At 38.5% G+C, this 24,565-nt stretch overlaps 2 protein-coding genes and 1 non-coding gene across 3 annotated transcripts; all 3 read right to left on the minus strand.

Annotated features, from left to right (window-relative positions):
* Nucleotides 1-10,492: 10,492 nt before the first annotated feature.
* TRNAA-AGC lies at nucleotides 10,493-10,565 on the minus strand. The gene has a single exon. It is a non-coding gene; the product is annotated as a tRNA-Ala (tRNA).
* Nucleotides 10,566-17,280: 6,715 nt separating this feature from the next.
* Nucleotides 17,281-18,232, minus strand: LOC122644652. The gene has a single exon (XM_043838043.1). It carries the CDS (start codon nucleotides 18,223-18,225, stop codon nucleotides 17,305-17,307), a length of 921 nt encoding a protein of 306 aa, XP_043693978.1. The 5' UTR covers nucleotides 18,226-18,232; the 3' UTR covers nucleotides 17,281-17,304.
* Nucleotides 18,233-23,111: 4,879 nt separating this feature from the next.
* Nucleotides 23,112-24,564, minus strand: LOC122655315 (expansin-A7-like). Its single transcript, XM_043849521.1, has 3 exons — nucleotides 24,459-24,564; nucleotides 24,043-24,358; nucleotides 23,112-23,424 (listed from the first exon to the last, which is right to left on the minus strand). Exons 1-3 carry the CDS (start codon nucleotides 24,562-24,564, stop codon nucleotides 23,112-23,114), a joined length of 735 nt encoding a protein of 244 aa, XP_043705456.1.
* Nucleotide 24,565: the final 1 nt, after the last annotated feature.

Consider the following 24,565-nt stretch of genomic DNA (forward strand, 5'->3'; position numbering starts at 1 on the left):
ATCTATCTACTATCTATCTATATATATATATATCTCATATCTATCTATCTATCTATCTATATATATATATATATATATCTCACTATCTCTCTATCACTGTTTACAATGTAACTATACAAGGGCATATATTATTGAGTAAATTCTGATTTCGTTAGTTTCACTCTCTAATATCTCTACTTAGAATCCACGTACGGTTACACGTGCATTTGCACATGTATTCTTACTAGTATATATATATATATATATATGTATATATTATATAATACAGGGTTGGATTGGTCCTGCCAAGGTGGAGGCTTCAACCTAAGCCCCGCTATGTTCGGACTCAGGGCTGGTTCGGGCTGATCGGGTTTTTTTGACACCCTAGTTTCTATTCTCTATTGTGCCCTTATCATCATCCATTCTCCCTTTCCCCTCTCTTGAGTCACTGTACTTTGGAAGAGGGTTCTTTCAAACCAATAGAGGCATAGAGGAGAAAGTGTATCTAAAGGATGCAACTTCTTGTCACGAAAGTGGTGAATTAAGAAGTTGTAATTTTCTTATAATTATCCCCTTTTTGTGATTAATTGTCTATTGTCTTATTCCTAAAAACTGCTTAATTTAGGGATAAAAATGGATTTTCAAAAACATTTGAAAGTTATTTGATAAAGTATTTATGTGAAATGACAGGATTTACTTCTTCACTTTCATCAGATCTCGTGCAAAGATTGCGAGTTGGGCATTGATAGGCATAATGCCTAGTGCCACAAACATTGCGAGTTACTGCCCTTTTAGAACTCTCTATAACAGATCCTTTCCTTTTCGAATCTTTAGATGTGAAATGGGAAGGATTGCTTCCTCTGGACGCATTAGGGGCAAAATGGACAAACTCAGGTTCCCACTCACTATCGGTAAATTTCTTTGAAGAAAACTCTACAAATTGGGAACCATATTTCCTAGTGAATGGTTGTCTAATGTTTTGTTTTAATTCCGATGCAACTAGAATGCCTACTCAACTGAATCCACAGGGTGGAATCATCTCCTTTCTTATTTAAGGATTAAGAAGGGGTGTGTGGGTTTAGTGCCACATCAGTTGTGTGTTGTGTATATCCGCCATTCCACAGTCCTAAAAGTCGATTAACCTTTTGGGATTGGTGTGTGGCTTGTGTGATTACACTTTCATAAAAAATAAAAAAAGACCAATATGAAATCGAGAAAGAGTCATTTGGGTCCTTCTTCATGTCACAACGGACCATTAATTCATCAAACTCGCTCATATACTGCCCTTCAAAAGAGTAATCATTTGGTCCAACATCCGATCACTATAGGATATTGGGAGATATTTTCTTTCATTTCAGCCCGTTAAAGTATAGGTTCTTGCCTCATTCTCTAAATATGATGCTCCACACTCATCCAATACAATTTGGCTTGCCCCATAAGTTTCACTTTGGCGAACCTTACGTGTCAAGCATTACTGATATTATAGGTTACAACTTCCTAATTCACCATTTTGGTTACAATAAGATTTTCCTTTTCTAGATGTCACAAGCTATCTATTCTTCCACGTGGTCAAATGGTATTTCAATTCAAACCATTGGATAGAGAAGACATGATCGAGATTAACATGTCACATTTCAGAGTCTAATTTAATCAAATGCGCTATTTTGTATTGGCACACATTATGTTTATGTCCATGCATGTGTACCAGTACTCTAGACATTATTGTGCACTCTCCCAACTTTGAGTGGAAATAGATAGTTTAGATTAAAAAACCATAAAAAAAAATTTAAAAAAAAAAAAAAGAAAAAAAAAGATGACTCATATTTATCTTGTGATTTTGGAAACATAACCTTCCATTGTTACATAGATAACTACTCATATGAAAAACTCCAATATGATTTAAACTTGACATGTGAGTAGGGGACCTAGAAGTTTGCATGTCTGCAAGCTTGGGCCCATCTCATCTGTCATGTGGTCGTTGTTAGCATTCAAAATGTAGGAAAAGTTATGTTGTAAAATGTATTTAATTTGGAGTTTCAAAATGCCTTTCTTTTTTTAATTTGTTTTTTGGTGTCTCCCTCCACTAGATTGTTTGTGTTGGAAGTTGCCTTTTTTATTTATAACTCTCTATGTATGGCAACTTTAGACCCACACTGGAAGTGAAAGAAAATGATGGGAGGTTAATATATGGAAATGGGGACTATAAGGACAGGGTTCCTTGAAGAGTAGTATATCTCTTTCCACATGTCCAAGGTTGGTCCAGGTTGCTTTTTACACATGAGCATGAGCCAAGCCGAGTGGGGACAGAGCTTTGATGAATAAAATATTATTTTTTGCTCCGAGTTGTACTTGAATCTAGGTTTCTCCTTTACCGACATCAGAGGTTTCCACACCAATGTTGTTTGGGTTCTACCATGATTACTTGTAAATTTCAAACTTTACTTGTTAGGTCCTTAGCTCAAATTGGTAGAACACTTGGACCATGAGCATGTCTCAAACATGTTCTAAGGGGATGGTGGTTCGAATCCACTAAGACCCTTTTTATTCAACTATCTCAAATATGCTCGTGAATTGTTATTAAATCAATGTCGGATTACGAAACCACTGCTGATTTTCATTAATCCCTTGAATGATTTTTCTTGTGGTGTTAGGTGATCTTGTATTTTGTTAATAAACAGAAGGAAGAAGAATTTGTACTCTCTGATGTTTTGGAATGTCCAAGTCCATCTCTTTTACGGGGTTACAGCACTCCCATCTCTCTTGATTTTGAGCTCACTGGTAGTGACTTGTTTTTCATGCTTGGTCATGATTTAGATGAATTCAATCGGTATGTCTTTTCTAGAATTTTTTTTTTCTAATTTTGGTGGAGGGAAGCATCTCTTTGCAGTCAATGTACAGTCATCAGTGTATTATATTAATGGATATTTTTTTCTCCTTCAATTGGGAAGCAGGTCGGGTACTTGTAAGAAAGGTAATGCTCAATTTGGTGTCTGAGTACCAGCAAAACAAAGCGTTGGTTCTTAATCCAAAATTTGGGAATGGGTTCAAAAGCATACTTTCTGATTCAAACTTGGATGAAGTATGGGAAGGGGAAAAATGCCCAATTGTTTTTTCTTTCAAAATTCAAAATTTCTATTGAAACCAAAATTGAATCTACCAATGACTTTTTATTCTGAATAAATCTGCAACCACCACCTCTGAATAACCAGGATTTTGGGTCTTCTCGCTGCTTAAAGAAAACTTTCGCCAAAGGGGGAAGAACTCTGCAACCACCATCTCCATATAGGGATTTCAATTTACTGACTACACCACTACACGAAGAAACCTTCTGGCGAAAGCAAAACGAAGGTTGAATTTTTTTGGGGGAAGAAGAAAGTACTTTTTATAACTGGATATAGGAGGTGGTACCAATCATCTTAGGATAATAACTACAAATACCACCAACGGTTAAGATTGCATTAATAAGAAATCAACAGCTAAGATTAATCCATTGAGTTTAATCTCACATTTAACGAAAATGACGGTAGCGCTGCTACCAGTCACTCTTTCTGAAATACACTCTTCCCTCTTTCCCGCCCCTTGTCTCTCTCTTTGTGTGACATTCTCTGACTGTGTGTTCCTCTTTCCCCCTCTCTCTATCTGTTCAGTCTGGAATTCTCTCCCCTGCAAACACACACACTCTCTGTGGTCCTCTTTTCTTTCCCCAATATCGTTGTTCTGTCTCACTTTCTCACCCCAAATCTCTACACTTTCTTTCTCTCCCTCTCAAACTCTCTCTGTCTGTTTTCTTTATTTTAATGGACAAGGGCAAACATGAGTGACACGAAAAGAAGAAAGTCGGTGGTCCATATATATGTTCTTGTAGTGAGCAGAAAGAATTGTCGGGCGGCCTTGTTGATCACATTCAGACTTCACATTCTGGTGGGATTAGGCCAAACATTGCCATACCGGTGTCACTACCTGAGCCACACCATTGCACCTGAGAGACGTGTTGTTAGCTCTAATACCACTGATACAAGCTTGGAAGAACTTAACCCCATAAACCGGCTTACAAGGTGAGGGAACCCGAGACTTATCAACCCACATTTAAGTTTTTCATAAAACCGATGTAGGATATAGTGGGATCGTAATATTCCACCACCCTTCGCAGGTCCGACGCCCACGCGGGCTGGCTTTACACTAGCTATTAGTCCCGATCGAACACTGCCATACCGATTTCATCACTCGAGTCGCACGATTGCACCTAAGAGACATTGTGCTAGCTCTGATACCACTGATACGAGCTTGAAAGAACCCAACTCCATAAACCGATTTACAAGGTGAGGGAACCCAAGAACTTATCAACTCACATTAAGTTTCTCATACAAGCGATGTGGGATAAATGGGATCGTAATATTCCACCATCCTTCGTAGGCCCAGCGTCCACGCGGGCTAGCTTTGCACTAGCTATTAGTCCCGATCAAACACTGTCATATCGACGTCACCACCCGAGCCACACGATTACACCTGAGAGACATAGTGCTAGCTCTGATACCACTGATACGAGTTTGGAAGAACTCAACCCCATAAACCGGCTTATAAGGTGAGAGAATCCAAAAACTTATCAACTTACATTAAGTTTCTCATACAACCGATGTGAGATAAATGGGATCGTAACATTTACCATTTGTTACGTGCAAGATAATCTAAAAAAAAAAAAAAAAGAAAAGAGAAATAGTAGGGATAGAAAGAGAGGAAGAGAGAAATAAATTTGGGATAGAGTTTTGCTTTACAGATTAAGCAATGGCGTCTTGACACAATTGGGAGGTCGCCAATCCTCTCTCAAGATAAACTCAAGAATTAATTAATATTTTTTTCATCCCTTTCTGCTTCTTCATACATCAATAAATACACGGCTAATATTAACTATCCACTTCTCCCCTCCTACAATTTCTCTCAATTCCCACAATATCTCCCTAAAATTATCTCACTTTTAATAACTACATATAATAAATAACCACCATTCCGTAGATACATATAATTAATAATAACTAACTATAATCACAAAGAACTATACCTAAATAAAAATCAATATATAACATTCCATTCCTCTTAGTCGTATCAGTACTCTAATACCACTGATACGAGCTTGGAAGAACTCAACCCCATAAACCGGCTTACAAGGTGAGGGAACCCAAGAACTTATCAACCCACACCGATGTGGGATAAATGGGATCGTAACATTCTACCACCCTCCACAGATCCGGGGCCCACGCGGGCTGGCTTTGCACTAGCTATTAGTCCCGGTCGAACACTACCATACTGACATCACCACCCAAGTCGCATGATTACATTTGAGAGACGTGGTGCTAACTCTGATACTACTGATACGAGCTTGGAAGAACTCAACCCTACAATACTTCATAAACTTATCCCACTTTTAATAACTACATATAATAAATAACCACCATCCCGTAGATACATATAATTAATAATAACTAACTATAATCACAAAGAACTACACCTAAATAAAAATCGACACATAATAGATTATGTGCCCGATTTGTAAAAAAGGATTTGAGGACGTAAATTCTTTTATCGTTCATGCAGATAATCATGAAGAAATTCAATACAAGTGCCCCAAGTGCATTCAAAGCTTCACTGAAATTGCTAACTATATGCAACACTTTTACACTCATTAAGGTATAATGTTCTTTTTAATTTATTTTTTTTATCTTTCTTTCCCTTCTTTGTAAGTCTTAATTTAAATTTGGATGGGATTTGAGTTTCTTAATCTAAACAAAGAAATGGATTGATTCTCAATTGCAATTCTTTTTTGACAAACTTCAGATTCTCAATTGGAAGTGATTGTTTCTTGTCATTCTTACAGATCAATGGTCATCTGCTTAGTAATTTCATTTTCTCATTAAGCTTGTTTCGTCTTTGACATTTTATTTGTTGCCTTCTTCTCTTTAGAATGGTATACATGCTATCGTTTTTCTGTACTGATAGGTCCATTCTTAGTGGGATTAATGTCGTTTTTTTATATGTTTGTTTATAATTACCCTAATTACATCGTGGATTAGGTTAAGCTGTCGAATACCACGCAGAAACTTTGAATGAACTGTCCTTCTCACACAGCACTGTGATATAATGATATTATTAGTTGTTGTGAGAAGGTTGTAGAATTGTATAAGGCTCCACCATGTGGGGTTATGAGTATCTTGCGGGACTATTATGATTTGTGTTTGTGGTGCATTTTTATATTTTTGTTTTCCAATTCAGTAAAATAATTTGAAATGTAGGCATGCTTCCAGTAATGAATTGAATGGAGCTTGGGAATGCCAAAGAGGGGCATGCAGGGTTGTTTAGTTCCTTTTGTCTTGCCCTAGTTTGGTGACATACAGAACCTTCTTTTAATGGTCACACATTCCTAATTTTTAGCCTATAATATTGCCTAGTGGGTCCAATGAATTCTTTTTCAAAATTAAAATTGGACAGTGGGTTTTTACCCAAAAAACAAAAAAACAAAAAAAAAATTTGGACAGTGGGAATTGGTTCAGGACCCAAATAGTTGTTGCTGCTTCTTGTGTATTTTGTACTTTCTGTATTGTGATTGAATATGCTTCTAGGAGAATTCTTACACATTTTTTATAGATATCATACAATTACTTTTTATTGCTCATAAAAGTAGGTATTAGTTCAATAAACAGAGTTACTACCTTAAGAGGATTGTTTTTAAAATGGCAAAATTTTGTACTTTTATTTGGTTCTTCAGGATGTTGGGCTAATGGCTCATCCAGTTCGGCCACATTCATATATCAAGGTGAGTGAATCACTCATCTTATCTTATTTACAATACAAGGGTAAAATCATAAATAGACATTGGTCAAGGGTAATTTAGGGATTTCAATTTATTTAACTGGCTGACATCATCACTTAAAAGTATAAAATTAATGGTAGGGACTAATTTGTCATATTGGGGTTTTATACAGGGGTGATTTGAGTATTTTAAAAAACCAAGGGATGATTTGAGTTTCGTTTGAAAACCAGGGGCTAACGTGTAATTTATCATTTTTTATATTTTCTTAATTTAAGTTTTTCTCATTATTAAAAAAAGTAATAAATGAAAGGGAAAGGTTATCTGAATACACTACTAGAGTAGAAAACAATACAAACATATTTTAAAAAAAAAAAAAGGGTTCACCAACCTCTCCTAGGGTTTTAGTATGTTCCAAAATACCCTTCCAATACCTATTCTCACCCTCTCCTGCCCTGCAGTGAATGGGATTTCATTCACAGTTGGTGAAAGGAAACTCGGTCAAAAAGAAAAAAAAAAAAAAAACGATAGAAAAAATTGTATGCCCCTTCCCTCCTAGTTTCCCCATCGTGGTTTAAAAGTTTAAAATAGATTGTTGGGGCAATTTTGAAAGTTTACTCTTATTTTATTGGGGGAATTTCCTAGATTTACTTAGATTAAAAATTTTTTTACAAAACTAGTAATAGTAAATTATGTTTTACATTCATAAGTTACTTGAGTTAAAAAGATTTACCAAACCCCCATGTAAGTAAAAAAAGTAAAATGAATAACCCAAAATGCCCCAACATCCTTCTCTCTCCTTCTTCTTCTCCCAACGGAACCAACCACTGTCTCCTGCAACCACTCCCTTGATCCCCCTCCCCTGCAATCCCGCCTTACCCTTTTCAGTCTGTTTCTTCCGAAGAGAGTTAAGATCTCCACCCAGTACTCCATGGCCAAACCAATGATCTTATCTATTTCCACAAATCCTCTCAGTCTCAGAAGCAATGGATGCTGAAATGACTTCAATACATCTCATTCGAACCAAATCCGTTTGTAAACAGAAGATCCATCTTCTTTATCTCCATTTTCTTTGCTCTTCTTCTCGATCAAAGCCTTCAAGATTACCTTCAAAGCTAGATTTTCCCCTGTATCTTCATTTCTAACAAGAAAAGCTACAACTTTCGTTCCTCGATGATCTTATCTGTTTCCACAAATCCTCTCAATCTCGGAAGCAATGGATGCTGACATGACTTCAATACATCTCATTCGAACCAAATCCGTTTGTAAACAGAAGATCCATCTTCTTTATCTCCATTTTCTTTGCTCTTCTTCTCGATCAAAGCCTTCAAGATTACCTTCAAAGCTAGATTTTCCCATGTATCTTCATTTCTAACAAGAAAAGCTACAACTTTCGTCTCGATGATCTTATCTGTTCCCACAAATCCTCTCAATCTAAGCAATGGATGCGACATGACTTCAATACATCTCGCTCGAACCGCATCCGTTTGTAAAGAAGATCCATCTTTTTATCTCCATTTTCTTTACTCTTCATCTCGATCAAAGCCTTCAAGATTACCTTCAAAGCTAGATTTTCCCCTGTATCTTCATTTCTAACAAGAAAAGCTACACCTTTCGCTCCTTCACCGATAACAGAAATCACTTTTAGGGTTTTCAGATCTAACAACCCTGGTTCTTGTTCTTGTTCTTTTCGATTATCTTCTGCACCCATATCAAGATTGTCGCTTGCATACGACGTGGATTAGTAGCTTTCAAGCAAATTTATAGAGTGGGGCGGGCTTGCAAGGGAGGGGGATCAAGAGAGTGGTTGCAGGAGAGAGTGCTTGGTTCCGTCAGGAGAAGAAAAAGAAGGAGAGACAAGGATGTTGGGGCATTTTGGGTTATTCATTCAACTTTTTTTACTCACATTGGGGTTTGGTAAATTTTTTAACTCAAGTAATTGTAAAACATAATTTACTACTACTGGTTTTGTAATTTTTTTTTTAATCCAGTAGATATAGGAAATTCCCCCTATTTTATTCTTGTTTACCATGAGTATTAACCAATTTTGGGGATTGAGTAAATCTTTTTAAAATAGAAAATAGCGGATGTAAAACAAATTTGAAACCTACTTATCTTATAATGTCCATTCTTACCTAATAGATCTAAAAAATTGTCTCTAGAAAATATCTCCTTGCCGTCCTGCACCCAACCCTCTGATTGATGCATGTTGCTAGCTTATCGAAAGCTAGTGGCATGCGATAAGCTAGCAACATGCCAAAAAAAAAAAAAAAAAAAAAAAAAAAAAAAACTGTGCTAATGTTTCCTGTGGGGAAGCGTGGCCCTCACACATGCCTAGGGCTACTCTTCTCCCCAGGAAACATTTTTCCCATTGAAAAGTAAAAGGAAAAATTACAAGATTAACCACTATTGGGTTTAACATTACAAAATTATACATTTACTGTTTTAGTTAACAAAATTATCTAAACTCAAGTTTGGATTTACAAAACTAACCAAAATAGTGAACCCACCACACTTTTTGACATTTTTACCCCCATCTCTCTGTACCTGGCCTGCCACCATCTCCGATGTATCCCCGCCAGGACCACCACGGCACCACCAATACTGTCGTAACCACCGGATCCATAGCTGCCATTGATGCTTATCCTCCAGTGTCTCTCTCTCTCTCTCTCTCCTTGAACCTCCTGGATTGGACCTGGATTCTCCATTCCGAGTCACCCACGTTTCTTTTGCATTCCATTCAAATAAGACGAACTAAAAAGACCAAACGTTTCATCTCTTGATCTGCAGGTTGAACGTTCTCTCCTTTGGAAGCTACATCTGTTTACCAGAACTCAACCTTGACCCAATCCCACTTAAGTCTTAACCCGTAGGAGCGAGATGGGGTAGGGATGCGCAGGGGGAGGGCAATGGAAGCTTGCAGCGGCAGCCTCAAAACCCCATTTTTTCCTACACAACAGAGCTGCATTAAACTTTCAAAAATTGCAGCACCAGAGACAATCGTTTCATTCATTTCAATCGATAAAAGGGAAGCAGCCCCACCAATTTCAGCGTTGAGAGATGCATCTCAGGGAACTTGGATCTAAGAAGGATAAGAAGGACAGAGAGAGAGAGAGGAACGAAGGAGGGTTTGAGAGTTAGTGTTCCTGATTCCGACGAATACCAACTGTTTCCAATCGGAATCAATGGAGATTGACCGGTGCGCACCCCTATGTTTTAAAACATTGCTCTCGATGCAGAATCTTTGGATTGGTCGAATTAGAATCGTTGAACTACTACTTTTCATGGTTAGAATCACACCAGGCACTGATGCTCTGGCACAAATTTCTTTGGGTTATGTTCATCGGGGTTAGCCGAATACAAGGGGTAGGGGTGGGATTGCAGGAAGGAAAAAGGCAGAAGGGATAGCGGAAGGAAGAAGACGACAACCACCTTCACTGCCCTCAAGGGTAAAATTATCCAAAAAGTGAGAAAAACACTGAATTGACTGTAAAATCAAACTTAATTTTATATAATTTTATTAAACGAAACAATGAGTGGTTAGTTTGGTTAAAAAAAACCCAAAAGTGGCTAATCTTGTTATTTTCCCAAAGTAAAACTTCCAATGGCCTGGGGTGCTCTATAGAGCAACTAAAAGGGTTTAAGCCATCAAGATGGGCCACCTACACAACAAAATTTGTTTTCTTTTTTAAGAAAAACCAAAATAATACAGTTTGGAGATGCGGGGTATCGATCCCCGTACCTCTCGCATGCTAAGCGAGCGCTCTACCATCTGAGCTACATCCCCCATTAATAGATGAGTAGTCTATAAGCTATTATTGTTTAAGTGTAATAAGTTTCCTCTTTTACAGCTTCAGCCTGATTCCAGGGCCTAATTATGGTTATACCTTTCTCTTATGCTGCATTTGGTAAACGCAGTTCTATAGTTTGAGACAAATGGTTCGAAATTCCTATAGAATCTGTAGTGGCTAGTTGGTAGCCCAATCAAGGTTAGACTAGCTAGCCTTAAGGGGTTCAAGTTTGGCCCTGTCAGCTCGAACCCACCCGGAGCCCGAAAATGGCCTGGGTTGAGATACCTGGCCTTTGAGGGTGGGTCAGAGATGGAAATTTCTGGGGTTGAGTTAGGATCGGGTCAGGCCAGGGTTGATATAGTATATATATTATACACTTTAAATGCCACACATATTTTATTATATAATATATTTTATATAAAGATAATAAGTGATAATATATTTTACGGGCAAGAGATCTCTAATTGGTTGCGTGATCTCTACACAAGCGTTTGGGCTAATGGGGGAGCACGCCTGGGTATCTACCCAGGGACAGAGGCGTCATTTTACGGTACCCTATGAGAGGGTGTAGGAAACACTACCAAATAGAGATTTTTTTCCCATATTTATTATAGTGTTATTTTTTATTTTTTATTTTTTTATTGGTAGAAAGAAGGCTATTCATTCATGCAAGCCCAACGCCAAGCAAAGGAAAACAATATACATAAAACTGATAGATAACATGATAAATACAAGGTATGGATATACGGTATCCAAAACCAAGGAACGAAAATTGACCCAGTCTCACATGCCATTGACTAGGTCATCCAGACTAGGGAATGGGTCACAACCACTTCCTAGAAAAAAAGTAGTAGACACAACTAACATTAAGTGCATGCACATACGTGCCAATAGAGGATGCCCCCTCCGTGCCGAAAAGTCCAACATCAAACTGTCCACGCGTGCCAACACACTGCCACAGACTACTTTCAAACGACTTGTCGGATCGACAAGGGTCTGCTGGATCGACCAGTGGAGCTTCGATCGACAGCAAGAAGACCACCAGAAACGCTACCACACCCTACTTTCGAACAGATCAAGGATCTGCTGGATTGGCGAGTGGAGCTTCGTCCGACGACAGGAGAGGGATGGTGAAGATCGAACGACAACTGGAGTTTTGGAGCCAACGATAACCTCGGTGCCACTAGCACCTGATTCGGCATCATCTGCAAACACACCAACAAAGAAAAATGTAAAACCTCCCTTGTTTGGGAGCCCCTTGGCATTGCCCACAGAGAACCCAGAAACTGAAACATAAAGTTGAAGCACAGAAATTGTGATTGTTTTCCAACAATGGCTAAACACCATGACTAACCACAGAGCTAAATCCCACAAGGTGAGAGGGCAAAATGGATAGGGCAGCACAGGGAGCTTCAGGGGAGGGGGAGGGGGAATGGGAGGAGAAGGTGTATGGCAAAAAGTTTTGGCGGTGACAGCCATGGTGGGAGCAAGGCGGAAGGGGGGCAGGCGCAGAGGACAGTGAGGCAGGGCGGAATGGAGGCGGGCACAAAGGGCGGTGGAGCAGAGCAGAAGGGGGGGGGGTGAGCACAGAGGGCGGTGAAGCAGAGTGGAAGGTGGAACGGTGATGTACCATGAAAGGGGGTTGTTTTTCCAGGAAGGTTTGTCCTCATCGATATCATCATCGGCGTCTTCGACATCGTCACCGGTGGAGGTTCCAAGGATCATGGCGGAATGAGTAGAGAAGGAGAGGGGAAGTATGGATTACACGCACTAAGGTAGAGGTGTTACATGCACAAACGGCAGAGAAACCTTAATTCATCTTCATCTTGGGAGAAACCTTAACACAATGGCGGAGAAACCCTTAACGCAGCGGCTGGGAAATCTTAACTCCAGATGCTGAAAGAAACTAGTAGTGGAGAAACCCTATCTCGGAAACCCTAAGCCAGAGAGGAGGGCTCAAGACCTCAATTTGTGCTCCCAGTATCAATAATTCAATAGAACCTTATAGTGTTATTTTATGTAAAATTGATAATTTTCTCCTCGATCCAGTACAACTCAATCCAGTCCATGCATCTCTCTCTTCCGCCACTCCATGATTAGGGCCAATCAGGATCAGCCTGGCCCAACCCTGAGGACAGGTCAGGGTTGGATTTTCCAAGCGATGAGTTAAGGTTGGGCTGGGGTTTTAAAAAGCCCGACCCGGTTGCAACCCTAGCTAGCCTGTTCAGACTCCAGTTGAGCTTTGGTTAAAAAATATTCAAGCTTGAGCCAACCCAGGTTGGAACTACGTTGAGGGGTCTCTAACCCAATATAAGAGACAACATCCTGGCTAAACAAGAAATAGCATAAATCCAAGCAGGCTGAGGAGCCTGCTTTGGTTGGGCTTGGGTTGGAAAAACAAAAACCAGTGACTGGGTTGTCCCTATTTGTAGCCTACTCAAGGACACGATCACAGCTCATACACTTGTGCCACGAATTTTTATCACCTCCAATTCCCTCCAATTCCCTCCAATCCCTCACATAGGAGCAGAAATGACCACCCTACCCCACCTTGGGCAATGTGTTGGGGCAGTGGGTAAGGTGGTCATTTCCGCTCCTATGTGAGGGATTGGAGGGAATTGGAGCAGGCAGGAATTGGAGGTGATAACGATCTGCCACTACTTGGACTGAAGATCATTAGACCTAATATGGACAACAACAATCATGCATTTGTCAAGTCATTCTATTTCATACTTCCTTCTAAACAAATGGGGCTAGAATTATTTTTTTTAAGAGATGAATCATTTAGAATTTTGATAATTTTGGTTTGTGTCAATTTGAGTTAGTCCACTCCAAAGTGAAATCTCATTAAGAATTTTGTACCCCTTTTTATCATGTTCGAGTTGTGTTAGTATTAATTTGAACGTGATTTATTCATTAAGGTTTCATTCATTTTGACATAACATGCCAAGAAGTAAAATAAAGTAGAAGAAATATTTGGGAGCTTGATTCCTTCAAGCCCCAACATACACTTTAAATGTTAATAATTGTCATGTGACAAATCAGATGTGACACAAATTTTGTGAATAGAGAGACCTCTACATCCCTAGGCTAACGTGTCATGTTTCAGCCATGTCAGAGTTTGCCACATTGTAAAACATAGCTTTGAATTTAGGGTTATATGAGAGAGTATATAGTAATGATATGATTTACCAAAAAAATAGCAATGACATGATTACTATAGGTGTGCATGGACAGACATATGGATGTTTGACAATCCACGAGAAAGTATTTGATTAAATTAGGCTATGAAATTTAACACGTGGCTAATCCAAACAATTGCCTCTCTATCCAACTATCAAGCCACGCCATTTGTCCATGTCATAGTATCTAAAGTGGGAGTATAGGAAAGGTTCCTACCATAAGTGTGTAGGAACCATTTTCTAAAATATTTTACTTACCTACATTATTTTACAGATAAGAGTCGTTTTCTGCTAAAATCTTCATGTTCCTTTGTTTTACTTCGTATTAAACAAATACTATAATTAGTTATCTTAAGTTAGTTTCTTACTTCCACCAATTTATGCCGTAACAAACGGACTCTAATGATGTGTTTGGTATGCCTTCTTGGATTGCATTCTAGGTTGATAGCGTATTCCAAGAAATCATACTAAAGGCAGCCTTAATTTCAAAATGTCTACTATATAATTCCAAACACTTTCGAAGTATAACTTTAGATTTCATTCACTTTAACTACAATTTAGAATTGAGATATTCAAGGGGTGGGGTACGTGCCTGGAACCCACAATATGTTGAGGTTGAGAATATGAGATGACATATACGTTAAATAAGTAGTGGGTCCTAATGTTTAAGACACTCGATGAAAGACTAAGGCTGTGTTTGGTATGATTTCTTGGAATGCATTATTGATCAAGAATGCATACCAAACGCATATTATGATTGGATTGTGTTTTTCTCTGTTGCACATTTTTTGTGTCAGCTCAAGTTGTGTTTTGGTCCAATTACTTTATACCTTATTAAATTATTTTATCATAATTTTTAGTTAAAAATATGGGAACGAGTCTAAGCGCCACATTGGCAATTCAAACTGTGCTCTCAACAACTAGCGTCAAAATTTAGTTCCCTTGAGAATCAAGAAGCTTTAGGAAGAGCCTCTATAAAACCTTAACACAAATGGAATAAGGGAAAAGAATATTGTCAGTCTGTGTAGTATACATTAGTGCCTTCTTGTGTCTATCTCTCTTCTCTGTTATGAAATAACTTATCTTACCTAGGGATGTAAACGGATCGGATTCGGATCGGATACGGATCGGATGTGATCGGAGCCGGATATTCCCTGACCGAATTCGGATACCTCTAAACGGATTCGGAGACAATCGATTTTCACCACCGTTACATCTTTGTGTAACGACCTTCCTCCCCTAGTGGATACATTCACTCTCAATCCATATCTCTTAGATCATGATTCTCTTTTCATCATATTCTAGAACCTATTGAATCTTCAAAACCCTCAAAATCATTATTTACTTAATTTTTATTATTAAGTATTCGATTTTTGAAATTTTAATCGAGTATTCGAAATCGAGTATTCGGATTATTTCGATATTCTAACGAATACGGATGCCTAAATGGACACGAATGGATTCGATTCGTTCGTTATCCATTTACATCCCTAATCTTACCCATTTGTGAGAGAAGAGAGATAGACATAGGCATACGCTACTTAACCGGATAGGGAACTCAATCCCAAAAAATAAAAATGATTGCATCAATGGTACCATTGTGCAGATTTCATCTCAAGCCTCTCACATTCCTTACCATGGACCACGATCTCTCTCCACATTAAACTCTCTTTATATGAACCATTTCTTGTTACACCTATTAGTGGGAAACTACACTCTAGCATCATGGGAAATCTCTCCCCATAATTAGTTACATGCTTCTGAATGCCTTTTAAATTCTCAAGATTTTAGGACAAAGTTTTCCTTATCTTGTAGAGAACCTACAATATTACCGTCATCATTACTCCTTACTAGACGAAGGTCGAAACACGAAACTACCCCTTCCCCCATTCGTAAGAATTCATGGAGAAGGGATTATCCTTCATTGTGGGTTGAAGGAAACTAGGAAAATATCGTTACCACATCATAATACGATTTCGCTCTCATATGAGACTATTTATTACTTTCTCCTCCTATTCTTACCAATTTAGCTCTCCTCCAGCCATGGCAGGAGCTGGAGGGTCTAGCCCAGCAAAACAATGGTGGTTTTGGTCATTTCATACGTGGAACCCAAGTGAGCCCCTATGAAATGACCAACCCCCCCCCCCCCCCTTGTTTTTGCTGGGCTGGACCCTCCAAATCCTATTCTTACTACTTGGACAACACACCACAATTGATGTGGTGTGTAGATTCCTCCCCACACCGAGTCATTGGGAACCCTCTCCCTTTTATGTTTTATCACAAGTAGAAAAGGTTCAATTATGTTGCATTTATGGGTGCGTTACAAGTTAACCACAGACAACAGCCTTCACAAGCGAAAGTGACATGACAATAGTCACGGTGTAACAAACTGATTATATATAACAAGTGGAACAGATCATGAAGGTGAACCCTACATGACTTCACTTTTACGCAGACAAGAAATTCAGGTCTGGCCTCATTCAAAAGAACCAAAACCCTCTCCCTCCTCATGACCTTGGTTTCATATTCTTATACATCAATAACTAAGTACAAAGTAGTACCAGTTCTGTTTGACAAGAAAGTAGTTCAAACAAAACTCGTCCTTATGAGGACAAAACTTGAAATATGTAAACCCTTCAGGGTCACGACTCATTCAGTTGGGGTTTTGGATTTCAGATTGTTGGGTATTCCGTCACTTGCATTAGTGGGTTGATTCCGAAGGATCGGAGGAGAATTTTTTTTTTAGAATTATATGGGTATTTCGATAAACTACTTGTAAAAGGTTCCGTTTTATATTTGTAGCAAACGGTTCTTTTTCTATAATCAATCTGAAAAAGTTATGAAGACGAGTGGTTGTAATCCTATTCTCCATTGATATTGGAGAATGAGCATAAACAATCTTTCCGAAGAATGTAAATCATTGTGTTGTGTGATTGTTGTTTACGATTTTCATTTGTTTCTTGTATTGTTTTAGGTTCTCATTTTTATACACCAACCAATCTCCATCTCCTACCCTAGCCTCTTTCCATTCAAATTATGAAAAGAATGGGAAAAGATTTAACAAATGAGCTCCATTAAACTTGCCTTTCAAGTTCTACCCAAAAAAAAAAAAAAAAAAAAACTTGCCTTTCAAGACAAAACATGCATGGCCCATATGAACCCTTGGGGAGAAAAGTTTTAATAAGCATGGCTCATTCTGTTTGGGCTTTGGATCAATTTCCTTATCCTCCTCTCATCCAAAGTAAAAGAGTGCAACCCCCAAAAACAAAAAAAAAATTTATCCAAAAAATCTAAAGAACAGAGGATACAGTGTCACATTTCACAGGAAATTAACATTGAACTATAGCAGATGTTGCATTTCCTCTGCTGTGAAAATCTCTTGTCGCCCCAAAAAAAAAATGAAAGAATCGCCACAACCCCCAAAAAATGAGTCACTTTTGGGGCGCCAAAACAGTATAATCTTCATTGTTTCACAGAGCATTCAAAGATTCTCTCTCTCTCTCTCTCTCTCTCTCTCTCCTTCTCAAAGATGAACTTGCAGAGGAGCAACAATTCATGGAGGAGTATACCCTTGTTCAAGTGTTGGAAGGGTTCGAGTCACGGCAGCTGTAGGCGCCCTCACATGTCCAACCATCGACATCTGTAGAGCTTCTTCTTCATAAGCCCTTCGCTCCATCTCAGCAATTCGAGACCTTTTCTTCACCTTAACAACCAAAGCAATTAAGAGTAAAAACAAAAGAAACACACCCAATGCACCTCCAATTATACTCCCAACTAAAACCTTCCATCGACTCACTCTTCCCTTTGTCTTGGGCATAGTTGGTGCTATCACAAGAGCGAAATGGCCATCTCCTGTTGTAATACAAACGTTTGATGAAACCTGTTCCGATAGACTCACAGTTCCATCTGAATTGAAACTAGCACATAAAGGATTCAAACCTGAAGCCGCCTTTACCCTTGCAACCCTAGAGAAATCAATCATAATAGGCCCTTTGCTGGCGAAAATCGCCATTTCACTCCGATTATTGGAGTTGAGATCATCAGCATTGTAGGCCAGAAGGCCTAATACAGGGGAAACAAGTTGATACCCAGAAAAATTAAAACTGTCATAGTAAATAGAAGACCAATTATTTCCCAAATTTTGTCGAACAACTACAACTCTCTCCACACATGGACGAACTGTAACACCCATTGCTAAATGGAATTCTTTAATCTGTGCTCCATACCTTCGAAGACTGCCGCACCTAAACCTCACTGTATCAGCTTCAATGTCGGAGAAATTTTCCGGCAAGTGTACCAGGTATAAAGAACCCGTCTTTGTATGTCCGGTGTAAGAGAGGAAAGCATGGTCTCTGACGACATGATCGAGAAGTTGTGCAGCATCAAATCCTTGGCAATCAACTACCTTCCACGATAAAATTGCGAGTAAAACCACTAAATTTATTGGTAGAGTGAGAGAGAAGAGAGAGCCCATGTGAGGTACCGAGCTTGGTTTCGCCGGAAACTAGATCTGTAGGAGCTTATAGCAATACTTGAACATCTCTGAATTGAATATTGCTTGTAGATGATATCAGAGAAGTGGTTTAGGATAGATGCAGCAACCGCGGCAGCAATAATGGAGAAAAAGAAAGAGAAAGGAAAGTTGTGATTTTGTTACCACTACAATGATATGATGATGAAGTTAAAGAGGCAAGAATTAAGAATAGTAGAAGTTTAGTGATTTGGGGCTTGAGAGTGTTTAATGAAACGAAACATCACTCTGTGTGGTGGTCACGGATCAACGAATCCGAATCGCCCGATCCGTATCTGTATAGGCAGTTGGGCGATCCCATATCGGTGCTTCAGTACGGACCAAGGGTGAAAATATTTTTATTAAAAACTAGGGGCAAATTTGGCAATACAGCTTCAATCCATATTGATTTCAATCCAGTATTAAATCAGTATCTTTTTTTAGGTCAAAAGTCAATTTTATCTGATTGATATCAATCGGTATTAAACCAGTACCGATTGATAAGGATGCCATAATTGATACCAATTCCAAAAACAGTGGTGGTGATTAAGAAGGGTGGGAATAAGTTATAATAGTTTCTTTCTAATGACGTTAACCACTACAGCCTAAACACCTCATGGATTGTATGAGATCGACTCTGGTGCATAAACGTCATTGGAGAGGATCTGGACTCAAAATAAGTGGGTCGCATTTGCATGCAAGGGTGTGGGAACTACACCTCATGGATGGTGTGAGATCGACTTTGGTGGTTAAACATCATTGGAGAGGATCTGGACTCAAAATAAATTGGTTGCATTTGCATGCGCTACGGTATATTACTACATGCCATGGAATCAACATATCACAGTTTGTTTCATTGCCAACCTATTAATTAGGGGTGTAAGCTAATTTGTCCTTAAATTCAAATCGAAAGTCGACACCGATTAACTATTGGTTCAGTCATTCTTTGATTTCTTATCAGTTTTAGTTTTTGGTCCATTTTCAGTCATTTATTGATCCTTTATCCGTTATTAATATAAATTTTTTTAATGCAAAACCCCGCTGAGGGGGTGAAATTTTATTCATCCTCAAAAAGGAAGAAATTTGTTACAATAGACGCGAGAGATTCGAACAAGATCGAGTTCTCCGACCATCCAATTATATATCAATATAATTAATATGTACTTCAATTAGGATCTTAATTAAATTGAGTTCCCTATAAGTATACATCATATACCAAGATTTTTATAGTTATAATAAATTGTAACCTAATGATTAAGTATATATATAAATAAATAAATAAATGGAAAATTATTATTGTCAAATCAAACGTGACAATATATTTATTCTACCGTACCGCATGAACAAATGACGTGTCCATTCCAACTATTGGATAGAGAGGACCTGGTTTAGATTAGCTACGTGTCAAATTTCATAGTCTAATAATTCAATCAAATACTTCCTGTTGTATTGGTAAGCATCCTAGGTATGCCTATGCATGTGCGTCATTACTCTAAACATTACTTTGTATTCTCCCCACTCTGAGCATAAATTGGTAGTTTAGACTAAAAATAACATAAAAGTGGATGGCTCAGATTTGTTAGTAATTTTCGAAAACATCACTTTTCATTGTTACTATTATTTTTATTAGATTTTTTCATTTTTGAATCATTATTTTTTTTGGGGGGGGGGGGGGGAGAGGGGATAAAAGGTAAACAAAAGAATAATATTAAAATAATAAAATTTATAGAATTAGCGTCCAAGCATATCTGAATGGACTAGAATAAAAACGAAGAGAGAATATTGATGCTCCACCTTCGGCATTGCCATCAATAGAGCACAAGAAACCACTAATTGAATAGAGACTCCAGTTTTGGCATTGTCATGAGCAAAAAAAAAAAAAAAAAAAAACTCTAGAAAATCAATTTAACGCGTCACTGAGACAAAGCGAAATCTACATTTCTCTTGAGCATTCCAAATATTTCATCACGGACAAAACGAGGATGAGAGGACCAAGAAAGAGACATCTGCAAAGCTGCACTCTCTTGCAAGTAAATCAACTATTGTGTTCACTTCTAAAGCATCGAGTGATTTTCCAATGAATAGAACAGAGATAGAGACAAAAGGCTTGCCATTTTTGTTGAATGATCCAAGGAATATTCTGATTTTAACATATAAGACTACTGCATATGAATCACATTTTATCCATAAATGAGAGATACGTATTTTTTTGTTTCACCATATACAAACCACTGAAGAAGGTTTCAAACTCTGCATAGAAGTTTGTTTTCACGCCAAGGTAATATGAAAGAGCAACCCATTGATTTACCCAAATCATTTCTTATGATTACATCTACACTTGTATTATATGGATTACCCAAAGAACATCCGTCTATGTTTAACTAATGATATTAACGTATACTTCTTAGACTAAAACCATAACCAGACCAATAAGAAATTTGATTGATCTACCCTTGTTGGCATGGTGATGGTTGCCAATGCAGTAGAACACTGGCCTAAGTCCAGGGAGTGGTCACTCTTTCAACTCCCCGCCCCAATCGGATGGACAATGTTATTCCCCCCCCCCCCCCATCCTTGGCCACCCTTCCTTTAGTTGGGATGCCAACCCCTAGTGGCCTATTGGCCCTCGATAGGATCTGACAAAATACAAAGTCATTGAAGCAACCCAACAAGCATCTAAAACTTGATTTGATCGTATATATTAATTAGTTGAGAGCCTATGGGATCAGGGATTGATGGGCAAGGATTTTAAACTTGGAATCAACGAAAGAATCAGTCCTTGCCAATTCCAATCAAAACGGGTCCCAAAAATCCTAGAATCAGCTCCTCAAATCTAAACCATAGGGATCCGTCCCCCAGAATGGACCTCTCCAAAATGCCTAAAATTGAGATCAATATCATAGTCAAATCTGATCCAATTCCGATTTTTAAAATGTTGGGTAAACCCAAGGGATGCCATCCTCACTTGCTAGTTTCATTGTATGAAGGAGCAATAGTGATTCTTTTCTGCTTGGCTTTTGGGCTGACCAATCTTTCTTTCCTAGTAATGAATTAAAATTAAGGTTTAAATAAACAAATTAAAATGAGTTGGGTTAGAGATGGTAGGGTTGGAAGTAGAGGTGTAAATGAATAGTCGAAATCCGTTTCCGTATCCATTTGGCATTATCCGAATCCGTTCGAAAGCTAAACGGATGCAGATACGGATAGGCTATAGTTATCCGAAAAGCTATATTTACATGTAAACAGATAAAATATCCGATCCGTATCCGTGTTCATATTCGTTTAGCACTATCCGAATCCGTCCAATAATTAATCAGATACGGATGCGGATATAGCACAATCCGAGCCGAATCCGATCCGTTTACAGCACTAGTTGAAAGGGAAATGATTTGAATGGTGGAGCGTGGTGGGGGATGATGACTATATCCCTTTTAAAAAAACAATACGTAAAGCTGGCGTGCTTAGGACTAAGGAGATATGGTAATGAAGCCATCTTCCCTCTTTCACTCTGGTGTGTTCATACAACTTCATAACATGTCCCCCACTCCAACAACTTTGTGGGTCGCATGTTAACATGCTCTTCAACTTTGTGGGTCCCATCCACCTCTTGTGAGCCACAAATCTCTTAATCTTTGACCTTGCTTATATAATCTAATAGTAGCAGTTTAAGATAATCAAAGTTGCAAATTTTTTAAGATTTTCATCAGTGGATCTCATCTTAGCGTGTCTGACCTTAGTCCTCCTCAAGTTTAACAGATTATATTGAGGGTTGATCTGATATCATAAATGGAGACTCTACTTTGCTTATAATTAATTAATGAGATTAATTGGTTTCTTTATTATCTATTAATCTATATATGTTTTGATGTTAATGGTGTTGCAATGATCTAAATCAACTTGCATGTAGATCTACATACTTCTTTTATTTGCACTCTGAAGCGACATATCATTATGATCGATTTTCTTGGATCATTGCAAAGGTGGCAATTCATGACCCTTGGCTTGCACCCTGAGGACAATCATCTCGATTAGACCCAATAACACGATCCGGGTTCAATTGGTTCGGCTGAACTTAGAATACAACAATCTCGTTGGTTAGATCTTATTGAGGGATTTGAACGACACAAGAGTTGTCACGTCTTGACTTTGATACCACTTATTGGGACTTGGCTAGAATTTATTCTTAGAAACTAACCGTTAAAGAGAAGGTGCCCAAATCTTTATGGAGATAATTGCTTTCACGTGGAACTCCAAGATGGGCTTGGGTAAAGTTCAATCCAATCCAGCCCATTAACAAAAACCCGGTTAGTTTTGGGGATGGAAATAAGGCCCCATATACCCATATGTTCAGAACCTGTAATCTACAGGTCCTTCAACCTCTCTTACCACTAGTTCTGGTTCCAGGAATACCCACTTTGAACAGTAGCTTTTTTTTCTGTACATTTTGTTTGAGAAAGAAATCACGGATGAGGAAGGTCACAAAATGATCAAAGAAGAAAACCTCTCTTCAATTGAGACAATCATAAGCTGTGCAATGGTTTACTAATTACAGTATCTCAATCTGTTGAAGATAAAAAAAAAAAAAAAAGACTGGTTCAGAAGGATACATTTAAGATTTCCTAATTACTAAAATGTGTGTTCTAGACACTCATTCTAGCAAGTAGGGATTCATAGTACAATATGATTAAGAAAGTTCAATTCTTAGGTTTTCCCTTTCCAAAATAGAAAGCAATTAAGAAGAAAATTTCTGTATATTAAGAAGTGGAATTCATGGCTAAAACCATGTAATATATTTATATATAATACTCCTCAAAAAATGGATATAAAAAGTCTTCTCAAGCATGTATATATCAACGGAAATTCACTGTAGCCTCATAAGTCATTCCAGTGTTCCAGTTACTAGGGGCGACATTGAAAGCAACAAGAACCTGCCTTGTGGTGCCACAGACAACCCTGAAAGAGAGAGCTTGTCCACCTAGAGATGCAAATGCTTGGTATGATGCCCCCCAGTTATGGCTCATGCTCATCCACCTAGTGCGGCTTCCTTTCACCCACATTGATGCTATATCTCCTGCTCCTCCTACATTCATTACATACACCAACAACCAATACCCATTTCCTTGAAATTGAAATCTAATTCCTCCTTTCCTCATGCAAGGCACTCTGCAACAACCAATCAAGCAATTAATTAGAGTTAACTCGATGTGAGACTGTATCTCTCAAACTCCCACATGTGTAGACAAAATGAAAGATAACGCGAGGAAAAGAATCAAGGAACTATGGGCTCTGATACCATGTTAAATAAAATAAAAATTCCCACGAAATATTACCTTTGATCCCCTCCCCTGCGGGTAATCACTACATCCCATCTCATCCATGGGATGTAGTACCCAAGGTTATCGGAAAATAATCTCCTCCAGTTCCCCCAGTGCCTAAAATAAGGGGAGTTGGACAGTAGACCCTACCCTGGCAGAGTGTTCGAGCAGGGGTAGGGTGGTCATTATGCCTCCCCTCTTATTAAAGGCACTAGTGGAATTACGCTGGGTAGGGACCTGGAGGGGACAAAGATCCGGTGGTTACTTGTAAGGGAGAGGACCTAATTAACGAAATACTATTTGAGGGTTCAACCCAAAACCTGAAGGCATTAGGTGGAATCGTGGAGATAGTACTCTATCGGTATATTATATTAAGACTTATCATCCAAAGTCCCTAACTAAACTATGTGAAACTATACCTCTATAACTCGCAACATCTCAACAAAGAATTGATATAAACACATACCGGCGGTACATGACTGGGATGATGCCGGCGTGCCAATCGGCGATTTGCATGAATGCTGGCTTAGACATATCAAAGTGTGTCCTAGGTGGGTTGCACCAGCCACCAGCATTGGAAGATTCAGACCAATTGGGAGGGCAAAGGTTGGTAGCAGTGACGGTTGTGAACACGGTGTTTTTAAAACAGTGAGGTGATTGAACACATCGTATCTGATAACAACCTCCACATCCATATCCATTCTGAAACAATGTGGAACTCAAAGCTGCTGTCTCTGTTCCATAACCACTATTATACAAATTTCCATATCCACAAGCTCCTCCTACAAACAAAGATAATGAAAACAAAATTATAAAGAGAAGATCGATGAGAGAGATATTGAAACTAAAATTATACAGATCGAATTGGGTTCAATCACAAACCCATTGTTTCTGATGCAGTTTCATCACCATAGAAGGTGGCATGAGCCAATTCCCATGCACTTCCACGGTAACCAGTATACGCAGCTTCAATTGTTGGAATGTTCATC

Source organism: Telopea speciosissima, chromosome 1 (assembly GCF_018873765.1).
Source record: "Telopea speciosissima isolate NSW1024214 ecotype Mountain lineage chromosome 1, Tspe_v1, whole genome shotgun sequence".
Lineage (NCBI taxonomy): Eukaryota > Viridiplantae > Streptophyta > Magnoliopsida > Proteales > Proteaceae > Telopea > Telopea speciosissima.